This window comes from Vigna unguiculata, chromosome 5, assembly GCF_004118075.2.
Source record: "Vigna unguiculata cultivar IT97K-499-35 chromosome 5, ASM411807v1, whole genome shotgun sequence".
NCBI classification, from domain to species: Eukaryota; Viridiplantae; Streptophyta; class Magnoliopsida; order Fabales; family Fabaceae; genus Vigna; species Vigna unguiculata.
Genome location: NC_040283.1, coordinates 9326183 through 9344610, shown reverse-complemented (window position 1 = coordinate 9344610; position 18428 = coordinate 9326183). Strand labels below are relative to the sequence as shown.

Here is an 18428-nt window from a genome sequence, read left to right as displayed (position 1 = left end):
TGACGCAACAAAATAAACATTGTAAAACTAAAAAGTAATATTACATAAGATTTTAAAATATAAAAAATAAGTTAATACCGATATTTATATTTATTATATTAATTTTAATATTTTAATTACATTTTAAGTTATGCAAAACTTTAATATAAACAAAAAAATTATTAAAATGTTAATTGGTGTATTGAAGTATGATGCATATTTCAAGTATTATTTCCTAAGCACTTTCAAATTATAAACTTTAGATTATTATTGCGTAGTAAATCATATGTAATTAGTGCAATTCGATTCAAAATAGTGTAATTCAGTTCAAAAATAGTGCAATTCAGTTCAAAATCAATACAATCCGGTTCAAAAATAGTACAATTCAGTTCAAAAATAGTGAAGTTTATTCAAAATCAGTGTAATTCGGTTCAAAAACGGTTCAAAAACAATGTAGTTAAGTTAAAAATTAGTGTAGTTCATAAAACAGTTCAGTTTATAACAGTTCAGTTCAATTTATATTATAGTGCAATGCAGTTCAGTCCAGTTTATTTTTAAGAATAAGAGTTCAGTTCAGTTCATCTGAACTATTTTTCAGTTCAGTGCAGTTCATGCGAACAATTTTTTAGTTCAGTGCAGTTTTTGGTAGTGCAGTGCAATTTGGTTTATTTTGCCCAGCCCTAAAAGAAAGTACGCTTTGCTAGACTTCACACTTTAAGCATCTTTATTTCAAACCTACAATTTAAGGATATTTACCTTAACTTGGTGAATTCAAAAGCATGAAAGACTTTTACATTATAAAAAACAAAATTAATATTTATTTTTATTTTTATTAAAGTTGTATGTCAAATTACACAAAAAAATTAAATGTTTGTCACAAGTACTAAAAGTTGTATGTCAAGTTACAATTTAACATTATAAACACTATATATTATGCTTCAATCTTTAAAGACAAACGCTATCAATTATGTTTCCATATTAAATTAATTTTGTTAATATATTTGCATTTAATTTTAATGGTGTTTCTTGTATAATTTATTGATATTAGTTGTATTTGATTTTTTTGTTTGTTTATAATTTTAAATTATCTCATTTATACATAATGTTATTATTAGGAATGAAAAAAATATCGTGTCCGCAGATATCCGCAGATAAAATCTGCGACGGATAGTTACTACCCGTGGATAATAAATATTTGCGGGTAGTGGGTAGTGGATAGCGGGTATTTTAATACCCGCTTATAAACGGGTCAGGTACAGGTATCATACTATCCGTACCCCCGGGTACTCGTTATCCGTAAAAATTAAAATTAAAATTTAATTTATATTTTATTAAGTTAAATTTAATTAAAATAAAATTAACAGTATATTTTATTATGTCAAATTTAATTATAATTAAAATTTAATTTAATTTATATTTTATTTTTATAATTTTATATTAAAAAATTTATAAAATATATATTTTTTAAATATTTGCAGGTATCGGGTATCCACGGATACCCGCGGGTTTTAAAAATATTCGCAGATATTTTTTAAACGGATACCCGACAGGTAAACGGACGAGTAACAGACGGATTTTGTTTTACGGGTCGGGTTGCGGATAGGCACTATCCGTGTCCGACCCGACCCGTTGTCATCCCTAGTTATTACATATAAAATTTAGAGTGTTCACAATTTGTTTGTAAGAAAAACAATATACTTTGTGAGACTTTTATTAGTGTAGAAGGGCTCAAGCCACAATAAATATAATACATTGAAAATACTTTAATATAAAACTTCACTTAAAATAATACTTTTCAAAAAATAATAAATTGATTAATTTTTAAAATAATTATGTGAACAAAAAATAATGTATGAATTATGTTTTTATTTAAACATATTTAATTTTGTTTTTTTTATTTATTTTGTACTCATTCTTTTTACTACCATATGGTAAAGCTCATAAATGACTTATATGTAAAACATATAATATTATATATACAGAGAAAAAGTTTATAATCTAAATAAATATGTGTCTATTGTTACAAAACGATATTAAAAGAATTGTGTTGAATTTTATACTAAGAACTAACTGATAAAAAAATTACTATTTCTTTTCCTATTTGTTCTAGCATCAAAGTTTAAGTTTGATTTACAAGTTTTATCTTTCTAATAATTTATTGAAAACCAAACTTCAAACACGCTCTATCTTTGAATAAAAAGAACACTTACCAATTACCACTTCATTCAAAGTATATTATCTTGGAGCCAATTTGGAAAATTGTCCTTAGGAAAAAATAAACTACTCTTTGATTCATCGATAGTAAATATGCCATTGTTAGAGAGATTGAGGATCACCACTGAGGTTTGGTAAACACAGCATAATTTTCTATTTTCCAAAACAAAAATCGTAATGTTTATGGTCCTCTCCATTACCATAAACACTTAAAACTATGATTAGAAGAACCACATCTTATGTTGTCAAACTCAAATAAAGACTAACAATAGAAAATTGTTCATATGCATAATTTCACCAAACATCACATAAGAAATAATGACTCTATTTTTTCTGGTTAAAAATAATTACAAACGGAATTTGTTCACGGAAGAAGAAGCTTAATAATTTGAATTTAGTCAGCAGAGAAATTCTGAAATTTTGACCATACTTACAATGTTGCTGTTGTTCAAAACTCAAAATCATATATCGTATTGTCATTATTGATGTGATCCACGCATAGAGGATTGAAAACATAATCATTACAATTTCACAACTTTTCTCTTTTGTAAGTATAAATTTAAGTAATATTGAAGGAACAAATATGCTCTTTTATGAATATCAAGCACTTCCAATAAAAATGTATTTAATCCCTGCCACATGATTCCTCATCCACGATAGAATTCTATCAAAGTGAAACTTTACTAAGATCATCATATCATTGTAACTTATAACCAGTAATGGTTAATTTAATATATTAAAATCAAGTTTATTTTCAACTTTCATCAAAGCACCAGTGGTCTAGTGGTAGAATAGTACCCTGCCACGGTACAGACCCGGGTTCGATTCCCGGCTGGTGCACTTTTTTTTTCATATTTCATATTTTTAATGTTTATATTTCAGTGACATCACCAATAGTTTTAAGTAAATTATAGCGGGTCATGAATAACGTATTAAAGTTTTGTTATCAATTTCGAATCTCAGACAGATGCGTAATACAACAAAATTAGTATTTTAGTTTAACTACCTAAATTTAAAACTCTCATCTCACATTAGAAGCAATATTTTATCAGAGAGACATTTTTTATACATTTATAGCCAGTTTGTGAAGTTCGAATGCAGTGTTCCAGCTTCAAAACCAAAATAAATACCATTAACTTTTCAGCAGACAGGAATATCATCATTGAAGCTGTGAACATTGCCACCTAATCCAATATTTATGAAGATATCCACCGTAAAAAATAGGTGAATTTGAAAAACAAACTCCTAATATTCAATAAATAACTTCAAATTACCAAATTCATTGGATATGCTCATAAAAACTCGAACCCAGAGATTGATGGAGGTGATACAACTTGATTCTAGAGGGATGCACTTCTCTACTCAAATGAAAACCTCAAATTCACTTCATGCACCTACCCTTTAGTACACATTTCATCTCCCATACCCAACCTAAAATTTCTATAGAACACATAAATGAACTCTCTAACCGTATTTAACTCACCTCCTTAAAGACAAACTAAAGACAAAAATGGCTATTTAAAAAATTTCCTTTTTAACAGCATCCCAAAAGGGCATGCCTGTGTGTGTTCATTCACATGAACAGTCATCAAAATCGTTTAAATTTCAAGCATCATAGTCACGTGAATATGTCGCGTTCGTTCCATAATTGCACCTGAGAAGGGTTAACCTTAGGGCCTGATTCAACGACAAATTGAGAACAAGTATGATGAAAAATGAATTCCCATTTCCCAGTTAGCTCATAATGCCTCCTTGAGATGGAAGGTTCTAGCCATGGACCTAGCATGATCATATTCATTGAGGTCAACAAGTATTTTCTTTAATCGGCGAGCAAGATAACTTGTGTCACTCTCTGGTACATTTCTTCTCTCCAGAATCCTTCCAAGTGACAGCACATAAGTCAGCAGAGGCTGTAATTTGTGTCTGCAAAGTGAAGAAGACAGGGAAAGTATTAGACTGCTGACCGAAAGTCATAACAAAGCCTCTCATTTTACATATAATGATAAAATAAATAATAAATGACATCTAACCAGAGTTGAAGTCACATATTAAACCTAAACCCTCTATTTAAATAAGTACCCCAAATTGCCTGAACAATACCCAATTTGCCCATAAAGACAGTACCCAAACAGACGTAATGTGAAAAGAGTCTAAAAATGTGCAAAATGCCTTCCCAAAAGAAATAAATGTAATCAACAATTTAACAAAGTATCAGCAACATACTTTCTGTCTCCGATGACACTTTGGCCAGTCCAGACCCCAGAGAGGGAAGCAATAACCCGTTCTGTTCTCGTTATCGCATCTTGAACATTTTCTGATATGATTCTTAAGTGAGGAAGAACTTTACCAAACAAAAGCTCATCTAGAGCAAGCTTTTCTAACACTGACATTGAAAATACATCATTCCATAAGCAAATGTTTCTCAACAATCGAACAGACACACCAAACCTATATGCTGCAACTCGTGCAGCATCTGGAACAGCAACTAATACCAGAGGGCTCCATGTGGGGACCTACAAAGTAGACAAGATGATAAATCTATCCAAAAATGCTTAATAATTCAAAATACCTACAATAAATCCAAATATAGCTAGCAATGCAGATCAAACATAAAACGCACAAACAGAGTTTTCTAACTTTCTAAAGATAAAATAAAATGCATGAATATGTACTTCTAACAAGTAATTTAGAAAGTGTAAATGCTGATTTTGGGAGCATACCGTAAGATTAGCAACAGCATCAGCCAGGCGTGTTCGTATGGAAACTAGTAAACCAGTAAGAGCTTCACTTTCATGAGAGACATGATCCACAATCAATTTTGTTGCAGCAATCGCATTCTTTGTTTCCTGTTGACTAAGCATGTCCCAGCAATGGGAAATTTCATAGTGCAGAAGAGGAAGCGCAACCTTTTCCACCAAGTTTGGGACAAGTTCAAGGTCAGCATCTCCATCATCATGAACAAATTTTTTTCTATCTTCAGGCAAACCATAATTCAACAATAATTTATACCTGAATATTAAAAGAAAGAAAGAAACTCAATACATATTATAAATTGATGAAACATTAAAGGTAAAGATACTCCAGTAATATGCATACATATTAAGGTTATCGAATTGAGATCCAAATCATGAATTGTTGTATCCAATTCTGAGATTTAGGTAAAGACGAAAAATTACTTCAAATATATCATATAGGTGACACAATGCTTAATGTAAACAATATAAACTACAATAGATAAAACAACACAAAATGCATTTCATTTTAGATCTAGGCTTGTGAGGTCTTTTTTTCAAAAGAATGGAAACAAGACAATTAAATAGCTAAATGCATTGAATGAGTGAAAAATAAGTTGGAATAATCAAATAGGAAGTTCACAAATGTTCTTTCAAATTCCCTTTCATTTTAGAATTTAAGCTCACTGTGCTTCATTTATTGTTTTCATAAGAATTGACAAAAAAGAAACACGAATAGTTGAATCATATCAGTGATTAAATTAAAACGTAGATACAAATTAGTAGATAGCCGAATTGGATCGAATCATGAATCATAATCTGATAAATATTATATATATGAACAAGAAGTTAAGGAATGCAATTAAGTGGCTTATAAAAAGAAGCCTTTGACCCCAAATAATGCCTCTGATAGGTTTCAAGAAAGAATAGTAACATGAGGAGAATAGTTCAATACCATTTCATCTCTGAAAAATCTATGCCCTTGTGAAGTGGGTCCCACCTCAGAAGTTCTAATCTCACATACGGAGAGAAGACCAGTGGAAGACTCAATGACATATAAGCATCTCTATAGCTTGATGAATACTCTCTTTTCCATTCTTCCATTCTTTCTTTGACCAAAGATAATTGACCATATTCCTCAGAAGCATCACCAAAAATCTCATCAGCAGCCTGCAGCACCATATCACGTTGTGACTCATATGCTTGGCTCTCACTATCACTCTCATCAGTACTTGATTCACCCTCTATTTTATGATCATCCAATTCCATGGCTGTCGGCTTATTAGAATCAAATACTCGTGACCTCTTCCGTTGACTAGCCTCAGCCCTTATTTTCAATTGCATCCGTTTCTCAAGATTCAAATCTCTACCAAACTCATCTAATTTAACTGGCAGATCTTTTTGTTTTCTTAAAGCAGTATATGCTTCCTGAGCAGCAGATTTGGCAGCTTCTATATTACCTTTCTTGTTCAATACTGACATTGCAGCTTTTACAGCTGCTTCTACCTCCACAATTTCATCATCATTGTTAGTGGTTCTTCTTTCGGAAATGGCTGATGCACGATCTTCGTGCAGTTTCTTCATCTGCTCTTCAAGTTCCTCAATGTAGAAAGCTTTGTGCTGAAATAAAATTCACAGGATAAGTTTAGTTAAAGCCTCAATGAATGACACCGAGCATAAAAACATTCGAAAATGACAAGATAATTAAGTGTCAGCTTTTAAATATCCAGCATTAAGAAAACATATACAACCTTTTTCAACATTATCATAAGTATCACTCATGTTTTCTAAGTGGTTTATAGCAATCCCACCTGATAGTGTCACTATCATTGTATTGCATTACTTATGTCTTCAATTGTAGGTAATTTTTATTTTATTTATCAGCAAACAATTGGGATTACAATAGCATTTCAAACATGTAAAAGCACACAATTCTACAAATGGATTATAGCTGATATTTGTAAACTGTAAGACAAACCATTTTAAGTCACAACTAGCATCTTTCCTACATCTTTCAGCATACAGCAACTGCAGCTGTATCTGCAACTCTAGTTTTGTTTAACTCAGGTGTCTTTGGTCATATGGCAGACTGCTTTATGTTATTTGGCCCGGTATGCATGCACAGGAAAGATCTAACAGGTAAAGGAGGCTGAACAAAATTAGCACTAATATCCTGGTGTCAGAAAAATGTATCTCTGGCTGTCAATGCCTGCTGTAGCCATGCTTCTGATAAACCAGCAACCACTAGTCTGGTCATCTATATATTAGTTGGCAGGTTGGGGGTGTGTTTTTTCTATTACGAAGGAATGCAAGGCAAACGAAGAATGAATAGGTGGATGGGACTGAACGAAATATGAACCAGCTCTCTTTGGCATAAAATGTTTTTTTTGTTTGCCAGTGTCCTGCATCTGATATACCAACAACCATAACTCTAGTGCTGTCTGTAATTTGGTAGCTTGAGGGAATATTTCCAATCAGAGTGGGAATGGAGAATTGGAAATTGAAGATGAAGCTAATATGCCATCGAGGATACTGAATTTGTAGATGTCTCGACCTATATTATGGGTGTTAGTGGTGATGGGAAGACAACCCTTTTGGATGCCTCAGTTGGTAGAAAAACAGGTGGATATATTGAAGAAAGTACTAGCATCTCAGGTACTTCCTATCACACAGATGCATTATTCATATAAAAGAAAGAAGTAGAGAAGATGGAGGAGGAAGCACAAATCTAAGTCACAAGTGCAGCTATTCAACAAGGGAAATCAAGGTAAAGGCAGGGAAACTAGGAGGGAGGATGTGCTGTCGGTGATTGAGGTGTACAAATTGGTTATGGAAACATAACAAATAATAGATTGACACGGGTTTAGTGGCCGAGCCCATGTGTATCATAATATTATGAGGGTTAAAAGAGAACTTAAATAAATATTATAGAGGAACCCAGTACCATTTTACAGTTAATTATGAAGGATCTAGGGAAACAAAAGAATACAACAAATACGATTACCTGTAAAAAGTCACATATATTTGTGACATAGCTTCGGAGTTTTTGCATAAACCTGTACTTCTCATCAGCTACTACTAATGAATTTTCAAGTGCAGTAATGTTCAAAAGAGAGGCAGACAAATTTTCATCAGTTTTACCCAATGATGACATAGTTCTTCCATGAGATTCCTGTCATGAAAAATTAGGAGAAACTAAGGAAACATATCAATCCACTAAAAGATAAATTTCTATACATTTCATGCCAGAGTAATATTCAAAGCAACATTGACGCATACTGGTATCAATCTAGACATTTATCAAATGAAAAAATTTAAAGATTTCCAGGATTAAAACATTTTTATTTTACAATTTAAAGACTTGAATGTAACAAAATTCTAATTGCTGACCTTCATACATATATAACCAAGGTAACATGAAAGAAATGAGATCACATACACATGAGCAGATCCATGTACAACTCAGGGTGTACAAATGCACCCCATAAAACTTTGATAAAACTACAATGTAAATATCTGAAATTTTGTATTATGCCCTCTATTATTTTACATCTGAACCCACTATTCTCCGATTTCTATTTCACCTTCAGGCATTTATTTTGAAAGTAAAATTAAATATTTTCTCCTTAACAGTGGCTACTATGTAACTTTATTGCTCCCACTAACTCGGGGTCCTGTCCTAGACCTACCATTGCCCATACACATATCTAGTAAATAAAATCATGGAGAAAACTACCTAGACAGAAGTCAATATACTCTTAGGCCAAGTCAATTTCCCATGCGCTCATTTATGCTTTTGATTTGATACACCAAAATCCTCCTAATGTGAGGCCACTTACTATACCAAACAGTAGCACGAGATCATAGAAGTAAGAGCTCGTTCAAATTTCAAATAGTCTATATAAATATACATATATAATAAGTAAATTTCTGTAGATGCTAACATAAATGTTTAAAATGTAGATACTCGTTAGATTTATTGAGCAATTCATTCATTTAAACAATGTTTCATCATAAGAAAGCCATACAATTGCTACCAAATAGAATCATTTTCATGTAAAATTTTAAATAAAACAAGGAAATTTTCAAGGTAACACTACTCTATGGGCGCAAATTTACATCATTCCATTCCTTGGAAGTCCATATTCTCTATGAGGAGATTCAAACAGAAGCACAGGTAATTAGTTAGTTCATCACCTAAATCTACATAAAATACCATCCCAGTGATATTGGTGAAGTCTAGTTGGGATAACTCTACCACCTAACAACAGTCCTAGTACTTAAAGTTTGATTAACAAGATCAGTGAACCAATAACAAATCTAGATTTGAGAATAGATTTCAATACCATCATAGAATTTAGGGCTTAAGGCCTAAATATAAGCAAGCACAAAAATTCGACAAGTAACAACTCAGCCTGACATACAGCCAAGTTTGAAACATACCTTAAGCTTCTTCACATTCTCGACCAAGGCTTTCTTCGCACTCTCGGCTTGCTGCGATATGGACAAGACATCCAAAGCCGGCATCGATTCAATTGCTCCTCCGATGCCAGGACTCACTAACGCAGCAGCATTTGGAACAGCACCATACACAGTTGCTGCAGAGGGAACAACATACTTGTGCTGTTGAGCACCTTGCACAACAGGAACATCAACCCTAGCAGACCCTTCATCCATTCTCTTCCCCAACCCTTTCCTGAACTGTTCCTCTTCCCACAACTTCTCCTCCTCCTCATCATCCTCCTCTTCCTCCTTAAACCTCACACCCACTCTCCTCTCCTCCACCTCCTCAAAAACCCCCTTCTTCCCACCGTCAACCTTCTCACCCAAAATTGCAATCCGGCCCCGAAACTCCGGCTCCTCATCACTCAGCCCCTCAGCAGCACCATGATTGCTGCCACCATCCAATGAGATATAATCCGGTGCAGCAGGGCGCGCCTGCCGGAGGCGCTCCCGCTTCGCCCGAATAGCCTTGATCATTTCTTCGTCGGGGAAGAACGAGTCCTTCCCATTATGAAGGCCTAAGCCACCCAATTTGCCTTCAACCACTTTGTCATCCCCCTCGGAGTCCGATTCCCGACCCTGAGGCTCCGAAGCTACTGGTTTGACGAGGCCCTTGATGACGATGACAGGTTCAGCGGGGGGTTTGGGCTCGGGCCGAGAGGAACTGCTGCTGGTGACCAAGGTTCGGGTGTTCTTCTGAAGTTCGCGAAGCGTTTCTTTTGTGTAGGTTCCAGCTTGGGGTTGGACATTGGAAGGAACCGAAGGGGAAGAAGACGCGATTCGGTCTTTATGAGTGGTGATTTTGTGAGCGGAAGAGGGTTTCGTGGAACGTTGAGGTTTTACGGATCGTGGACGAGGGTTTTCGTTATCTTCGTCGTCGGCGAAGCTGAGGAGTTTGGGGGCTTGAGGCTTCTTGGGTTTGGCGGACGAAGGGGGTCTGGACGAGAGGGTGGAGGTATCACCGTCTTCGTCGTTGGCTTCGGTGTCACCGCCGCCTCGGCGGCGGAAGTTGCGCGATTTTGCGGTGGACATGTAGGAGAGCGAGGGTTCCGGTGGAGGCAACGGTGTGAATTAACGGATAAAGGAAAAGTTTGATGATATTAAAGCAATGTAGTTAATTGTGGATTAATGAGAATGTGACGATGATTAGCACAAAGTGTAATGTTGGTTTCACTATAATGAAAACCAGCAAGCCCAACGTGCAAGAAGGGGGAAAATTGAGTATGAATATCTTATAATGATTTCCAGATTCTCAAAATTCACTAGATAAAGATACTGTCACCTATGATAATCTTATTTCACACTTACGTTGGACAAAAAAAAAAACTTTTTTTAAGAAATTTAATGGTTCTTAGATAAAGTTATATAAATTGAATTAAACTATATAGCTTATGAATTTGAAAAATATATTCTAAATAAAATTTGTATTGATAAATGATCCATATAATTTAGGTAGTCTAAAAGTAACTTTCGTATATTATTTCAGTTTGATTCAAATTATAATATACTTCGGTGTATTTGAAGAATTTTTTTAATTTATATATGTTGAGAACATTTTTTAATATTTTTATTTTTGAATTATTTTTTAAGAAATCTTTTAGTTTTAGAAATATTATTTATATAAAAATAAAAGTGCATTTAACCATCATATTTAGAGTTCTATTTATTTTTACAATAATTCCATCCCTTTCATCTCTTCTTAATAATGATTTATTTCAATAATTCTAACTATTGAAATCACTTTTAATATTTTTTATTTTCAAAACATAAAAATTGCAAAACAAAATATTAGTCATGAAACAAAATTTAGTTTCGATATACATTAATTTGATATAAATGATTTGTTTTTTTTCTTAGTAGCATGCAAATATGTGATCTTAATTATGAAATTGGGCAAATTTTAAGAAAATTACAAATTTGGGTAAGTCATGCAATCCCACACGTTTTCAAATTGAAAAATCGTGTTGTTCCCATTCATATTTCCTTGGAATATGAAGTTTGTACCTATATAGATTGATCAATAATCCTCATCTCGAAGTGGATAAAATTAGACTTCATAAGCCTTATTTATGGTATGGAAATCGTAAATAGAATCAATAAAATTCGTAAGTGACAGATGAGAACAAGAACAAACAACTATAACATAATGACATGGTAAGCAATTTGCTTGAAGTGACCATGATCACACCACCAATCTTTTAATCTAACACTCAATGAAATTGGTTTTGGTCGATATTGGTGGGGGCTAATATTAGTAGCGATGAACATAACAAAATGTTAATTTCTGCTAATTTTGTTGAAGTAGGACAATTATGTCTTCTGGATATTGATGATCTGCTCTTAACATAGAGTCAGTCTTCAAGTTCAACAAACACCAACATAAAATAAACAACTAACGTCTACGATTTTATGTCTGGTGTAGAGGAATCAAACATTAAAAATGATTGGTGGCAAACATGTAAATGAGTGATCAATTTTTTACGTCTGGCACCCTAGGGTCAGATGTAAATATCGTAGTTTACATATGACTGCATAAGGTCACACATAAATTCATGTCTGACGCCCTATGGTCATATGTAAATTTACGTTTGACCATAGAACATCAGACGTAAATGTTAAAATTTATATTTCAGGTCTTCTTCTCTAGTGGCTTTGACTAATTGAAAGGGTTAAATTTTTTTGGTTTTCGTGGTGCGTGCATGGGACAACGTTATCAAGTGATTTCAAAGGTTTGTTTTTCCTTTATTTCAAAACTTTTTCTAGGTTCCCGAAACGTTGAACCCTTCCCATTTTTCGCAGAGGCGGAGGAAGGTGGTATGCGACGACGGAAACGGTGTTTGCTCCAACTACAGCAACAATACGACAGTGGGTCTCCTTAAAAAAGGAGCGACGACAAAGGTGTTTTCACCCAACTATAGCGATGACGCGAACCACAATGGTGTTTCTCCATACCAAAAGCTTGGTTTTTACATTTTTCTTATGTGTTTTCTCTCGTAAAATTTGGTTTATATTAGATGTTTTATGTTAGTGTAATTTTACATTATAATGTTAAGAAAAAGAAGAAAAAAAAATTATGTCTGTTACTATTGTAACAAACATAAATTTGGTGTAGATATGAAAAAAAATAATTATGTATGTTACTTTTATAATAGACATAAATTTATGTCTATTATAAATTAAACATACGTAAATTTACATCTCCCGATATTACATGTGACCTACCACAAACGTAAAAAGCTTGGACATAAAAGACCTTTCTTATGTTAGTGAAACCATGAATTTGTCCTTTCGAAAGTTTTTTTGAGTATTGCATAGATAGGTAAGGATCGAGCCCCCTTAAGCATTGAGTTCATGCACTCACCCAAGTTTGTTGTCATGTGGTCATACCTTCGACCCCATCATAAGCCTGAGACCATTTTGTAGCAAAATTTTATCTATCCAAGCTAGTGCCTACGGGAATTGAGAATAGGTTGCTTGACTTCGTAAGCTATGAAAAATAAATCACATAGCAAATGAAATAAGATTTAGTTGGAAAGAAAAATTGAATAGATATGGAAGCAATGGTAAGAAAATGTAGCACCCATGTTAATGAAATCTTTTTTTAGGTCAGCATTTTATAAACATGTTGTTGAAATTAGAACTTAGATGACGTATGCAGTAGACTAAGTGAAAATTTTCTGATTCCCAATCAACTTCTTCTAAGCGTAAGGCTTACAAAATTCCTTACCCCTATCTGTTATCAAGTAGAGATTTGGTTGAGGAGTTACATACTCTCGTAGTAGTTGAAAGAACCAAATCAGTGTCTCATTTGTCTTATCTTCTACTATTATAAATTCTAAAGAAAATATGTTTTTATTCTCTTCTTGAACAATTGCAATTAGCAAGGTGGTGTGATATCTACATGTTAAAAATGTTTCATCTACTTGAACAACTGGTTTATAATACTTGAACCCATGGTAGTCAGAAACGCGATCTAGAACGTAAAATCGTACGAGTTTACGTTTTTTTTCCCACCTTCGATCCCATTTCACTTAAAACTCGTACTATTCTTGGATTGTGTTGAATTGTCGTTGCAAATCGCAACTCGCGTGGGAGCGACGATTCTCGAAAAGCAGTCGACAGAGCTCGCTACTTGTTGGTTCTCTCGTGGCCTCACGTTGGTATCAGCAGTGACTGTCATAGTGACGACAGTCACAACGGTGACTCCCTTGACGGCGACCCTCGTGGCAGCGGCTCTAGCCACATCAAGTAGTGGCAACTACAACTCTCACAAGATAGTGGCGGTTGCAACTCTCTTTAGTCCCTCTTTTCGTAAGGGATGGTGGAATTGGGACATGTTATAATCCCTAATTGTTAACCTGAATTCTAAACATTTTAAAGCCCAAATTCAAAGCCCATGATTGTCAAATTCAAGAGTAGGTATAAGTAAAGCAGCGACAACACAAAAATGTAAAAGTAACTTTAATCTTGAAAATAGTGACTCCCTCTCTTCCACACATGAGAGAAAAAGCGCCACTATGAAATAGTAAAATAATAATTAAGTGACATTATTTAGATTAAAAATCCCTAATTCCTCTTTTTTTAAGGTTAAAACAACTCTCCTTTTCTATAAATCAGAATTGTCATTGCATAGTAAAAAAAAACTACCACTACCCCTCTCTCTCTTCTTTGTTTTTTCACCCAAACTCTACTTAGCCACAATTTTTTCAAACTGTTAACTACCACTCACTCTCTTCTTTGTTTTTTTTTCCATTTTGTAGGATATTCTGATTCGTGTTACGATTTTCTGATTTACGATTTATATTTTCCTTTCCAATCTTGAATAGGATCCTAATTTTGACTACCATGCTTGAACCCTTCAATTCATGGTCCAAATGCCCATAAACAACGTTTTAGAATGTAGCACGATGTGTCATCCTCACCATCAATATTAACTGGAGGATTAGAGCATTGAAAAATTGTCTCAGGATTAGTCTCCTCTACAACTTGTAACCATCCAGGAAGGTCATTATAAGATTGCTCACAATTGTCAAATTCTAACGCAATTGATTTTTCCTTTGCTAACCACACTCTTTTGTATGAGACGATATAGTTGTAACGTCTTTTAATGTATGCAATCAAGCTTTTAATGAGAATATTTGAGTTAGTCCTCATTCAATTAAAAACGATTGAAATTATTTTATTGATATCAAAATTCTAGTGATATTGATAAAATATAGTGAAACTAACAAATAAAATTTGTTTAAAATTTCAAACCATTATGCATTATAAAATGTCAAATTATATCTCATCATTCATCAACGGTTGGAATAGTAACACTGTAAACTTACAGTAAAATCAATCCTATTAAATGTGTAGTTCGTAAGAATTCAGTTTAAGGGATAATTATTCACAATAGAACTTAACTGTATGAACTTCATTTCAACAAGCACCAGTGGTCTAGTGGTAGAATAGTACCCTGCCACGGTACAGACCCGGGTTCGATTCCCGGCTGGTGCAGACTTCTATTTTTTTGAATTTCTGTATTGCAAATTGAATAAAGCTGTGAATTGTTGACGATGACGTTTCATACCAAACTTGTACAAATACAAATGCTATTTCAAAACTGTAGATCCTAGGCAAATGCAATTAAGGAAACATGGCTTACAATTTAAGACACAGACTTCAACATCCCTAAGAGGGACCAATGTATTTGAATATGACAATTCCACATACATTTTGAATACTTCATTATTATGAAGTTAATGTGGCACCGACACATTCTACGTTTAAGACATATTTATCTCTATATTTTTTCAAGGGTATATTTAAGACCAAAAGTAATTTTGAAATGGTTATCCAAACATCCACATTGTTGTTCACTGGCACATATGTTCCAGTCTTAAATAAAACTCATAAACCCAAACAGTAGAGAGTGAAAGTACTTCACATCCAGCAGGAACCAAGAGAGGTTCCACCAAATTCCAAATTCCAATTCACTCACTAAATTCATATCTAATAGAATAAAATGGTCCACAAGAACAGATAACTTATTTTCCTAACTCTAAAACTACTTAACAAGAGTAACTTGCTGTAAATATATCAGAACTTATCTACATTTATACCATCTCTAGTAACCTCATATGCTTCTCTTTTCCTTGTCTTCTTCATGCCAGCCATGAAATGGAGCTTTGGTCCCTCAGATGAAATGCTGGTTACTTTTACCCAGATCAGCACCTTAGTCTTTATACCCTCTATTTCTGCTAGCTTTCCTTTCTCCAAATAACCACTCACACTGGTGGAGAACCGCAACACCGATGAATCTCGGTAGCCAACTTCACAAACTTGAGGAATGTAAACAATAAGTTTCCCAGTTTCTTCATTGAATTCATAGTTTGTTGCATCACGAGGAAAGATTCCAATGGGTAGATCATACTCCTTTAGCAACTCTGGTAGTGCCTTTTGCATCTTTCCTATGAAGCATCAAGAGAGTAATGTTAATCAAAAGGATCTTTGAAAGGACTTAGCAGTTTTTAGGATTTGTAGAATTGGGATGCTAATAATTTCTATATGTTATCTTTGTGTACTAAAGATCAGACGTAAATATCCTACTTCCACAACTTACTTTACCTATGGAATGATCAAATACCAAAGTTCAGAAGATTTGGTGTATCATATATGATGAGACAGATGAATACCTTACAATGCATGTTTGTCACATTAATTTCAGTTTAGAATGTTTGAAGTCCTTATCAGTGTATCTAGTGTTCTTCAGAAAAAGTAGTTTCTGAAAAGCAGTGCAAGTATATATCCCTTATTCACACTAGAATACCACCAAAACTCATTCATGCCTACCCTCACATATATACACAGTTGAAGCTTTGATGCATTTATTTACTTGGGATTATGAGTTTAAAATGAATGAACTCTACACTACAGCATAATTTTCATAGCCTATGCTTGTACAAATGTTTTAGCAATGCATAGAAACATTATGATTTTAACAAACCTTTTAATTTGTTGACCAACCATTTGGTTCCCCCTTCAATACTGGTTGACAGTGACTATTCAACAATGGCAAAGGTGTTAATAAAACATAAGCAATAAAATGTCCTCTCAAAATTTGTTAAATTTATGGGAAACACTACAAACCCAAGATGTACAATTAAATAAAATGATTTCTTTGAACAGCAGGGGCATAAATCAATCTTGAGCATTGCATCTTCCCTAATATTCATATCAACATAATCTTGTACCAAAGCAGGAAGAATTAGAGAACTAAAATCACCAAGTCATTAACCATCCAACAAATTTTGACCATATTAAGTGAACCTTAAAATTTCCAGAAAAGAAAAATGAATACCTTTCAGCACCAAAACAGAACTAACTTCAAGCATGCATTGATATAATTACATACTAGTCTGTAACACTCAAACTACTTCTAACTTGGTTAGTCAAAACTAACACTATAATCTTAGTGCACCTCTCACCTTAATCACTTATATATATTAAAAATTTTCAAAACGGTTCTAGAAACATAAAGTAAATATGGTTAGTTTGCTACACTTGTCACAATGGTAACAGATTGACTAACCACCAGGAAATATATTATATTCAAACACTGCAACCTTCCCCAAGATTTATCTTATCCACATATCAAAAGCAGGAGAATTTGAAAAACAAACTCAGCATCATTAACTATGAAATAACCCAGGTTTTATTCAATAAAGAACTCCAAGTAAACAAAAGGGGAAAACGAACCAATACCTACAAGTAAATTCATTGTGGGTGTGTAAAAGAAGAGAAATATAATCACAGTAAAAAGGTACCAAGACTTTATAATTCAGATGGAGGTTACTGCCTGATTTCAAAAGGGTGCACCTTCTACTGATATAAATCAAACAAAACCTCAAATCCACTTCATGCACCATGATTTTACCTTGTAGTTCACACCTTCCACCTCCCATACCAGACCTAAACTTTCTCTAGCACACATAAATGAACTACCTAAACCATTTTTTCTCATCACTCCCTAAAACAACCTAAAAAACCACAAATTGAAAATGTCCCCTTTTCATAGAACCCCAAAAGGGCACGCCTGTGTGCATTATTCACATAAATAATCATCATTTACATCTCCAATTCAACCCTTAACCCTCAAACCAAACCATTGCTCCATGGTTGAACAAGAAATTAAATTCCAATTTTTTTTTTTTCAAGAGGGGCAAATATGACAGCCAGAACCATAAAATTGAAGCACTCATATGGTAAAGGAAGAAGAAAAAACTCAAAAAAGGAAATTTTTTGCAAATAAAAGATAGAAAATTAAGAACGAATCTAACAAAAGATTAAAAGGGTGTTAAGGAGTGTGGTGTGTACGTTGATATCATCGCCAACAGAGTTAAACTCCTTGCTGGCCTTGCGGCTGAACCAGTACGACCCCACCTTGTTCAAAATCTCATCCATAGTTGCGTTCTTCAGTTTTCTCTCTTCCTTCTCAGAATAAACAATACAACATAAATTCTGAGAAGTCTAAGCTCTGACCAAACCTCTGATACGTGTTTTTCACTTTATCGTTGTTTATGGAATAACCTGTTTTTCTTTGTACTTAAAATAGATAGATGGATTATTTTTTCAATTACTTAGCCGCGTGGATGATTCATGCAATAAATTTTCTAATTATTTTAAGGTGGAAGAGAACAAAATAATTAAATGCAGGTTAATTAATATTTTATTTACTTTAATTTCTTTACAATATTAGTTTTAGCCTTTAAATAAAAAATTTATTTTTTTGCCTTGTTTCCTTCTATTAGTAGTTTGATTATCTACTCCTAAAAGTAACATTATTAACTTAATAATCCTAAGCTTTGAGGACTTGTCATGTTATTAAAGAATTGAAAGAAATAATTATCTATAATTCTTTAGTAAATTATGTTTTTAATTTTTTTTAATGGAGAAAAATATCAGAATTAACAGTGTCATATCTTTTGTTAAAGACTAAGATCGAGTTTATAAAGATAT

At 33.5% G+C, this 18428-nt stretch overlaps 2 protein-coding genes and 2 non-coding genes across 4 annotated transcripts; 2 read left to right on the top strand and 2 right to left on the bottom strand.

Moving 5' to 3' along the window:
* Positions 1-2962: 2962 nt before the first annotated feature.
* TRNAG-GCC lies at positions 2963-3033 on the top strand. The gene has a single exon. It is a non-coding gene; the product is annotated as a tRNA-Gly (tRNA).
* A 411-nt stretch (positions 3034-3444) lies between these two features.
* LOC114184995 (transcriptional repressor ILP1) lies at positions 3445-10643 on the bottom strand. Its single transcript, XM_028072452.1, has 6 exons — positions 9369-10643; positions 7930-8097; positions 5881-6545; positions 4914-5202; positions 4417-4706; positions 3445-4116 (listed from the first exon to the last, which is right to left on the bottom strand). Exons 1-6 carry the CDS (start codon positions 10458-10460, stop codon positions 3933-3935), a joined length of 2688 nt encoding a protein of 895 aa, XP_027928253.1. The 5' UTR covers positions 10461-10643; the 3' UTR covers positions 3445-3932.
* A 4213-nt stretch (positions 10644-14856) lies between these two features.
* On the top strand, positions 14857-14927 carry TRNAG-GCC. The gene has a single exon. It is a non-coding gene; the product is annotated as a tRNA-Gly (tRNA).
* A 307-nt stretch (positions 14928-15234) lies between these two features.
* Positions 15235-17999, bottom strand: LOC114185747 (uncharacterized protein At5g01610-like). The gene is made up of 3 exons (XM_028073641.1): positions 17787-17999; positions 16417-16471; positions 15235-15880 (listed from the first exon to the last, which is right to left on the bottom strand). The coding sequence occupies exons 1-3, from the start codon at positions 17871-17873 to the stop codon at positions 15510-15512; spliced, it is 513 nt and encodes a 170-aa protein (XP_027929442.1). The 5' UTR covers positions 17874-17999; the 3' UTR covers positions 15235-15509.
* Between the last annotated feature and the right edge of the window lie 429 nt (positions 18000-18428).

Excerpts from the sequence above, each read along its gene's own strand:
- LOC114184995 (XM_028072452.1), bottom strand. The coding sequence starts at position 10,460 with ATGTCCACCGCAAAATCGCGCAACTTCCGCCGCCGAGGCGGCGGTGAC. Across the intron at positions 8,098-9,368 it reads AGAATGTGAAGAAGCTTAAG|GAATCTCATGGAAGAACTAT; the intron begins GTATGTTTCAAA and ends TTTTCATGACAG. Across the intron at positions 6,546-7,929 it reads ATATATGTGACTTTTTACAG|CACAAAGCTTTCTACATTGA; the intron begins GTAATCGTATTT and ends ATTTTATTTCAG.
- LOC114185747 (XM_028073641.1), bottom strand. The coding sequence starts at position 17,873 with ATGGATGAGATTTTGAACAAGGTGGGGTCGTACTGGTTCAGCCGCAAG. Across the intron at positions 16,472-17,786 it reads CTGTTGGCGATGATATCAAC|TCACTGTCAACCAGTATTGA; the intron begins GTACACACCACA and ends ATTGTTGAATAG. Across the intron at positions 15,881-16,416 it reads GTTGGTCAACAAATTAAAAG|GAAAGATGCAAAAGGCACTA; the intron begins GTTTGTTAAAAT and ends GATGCTTCATAG.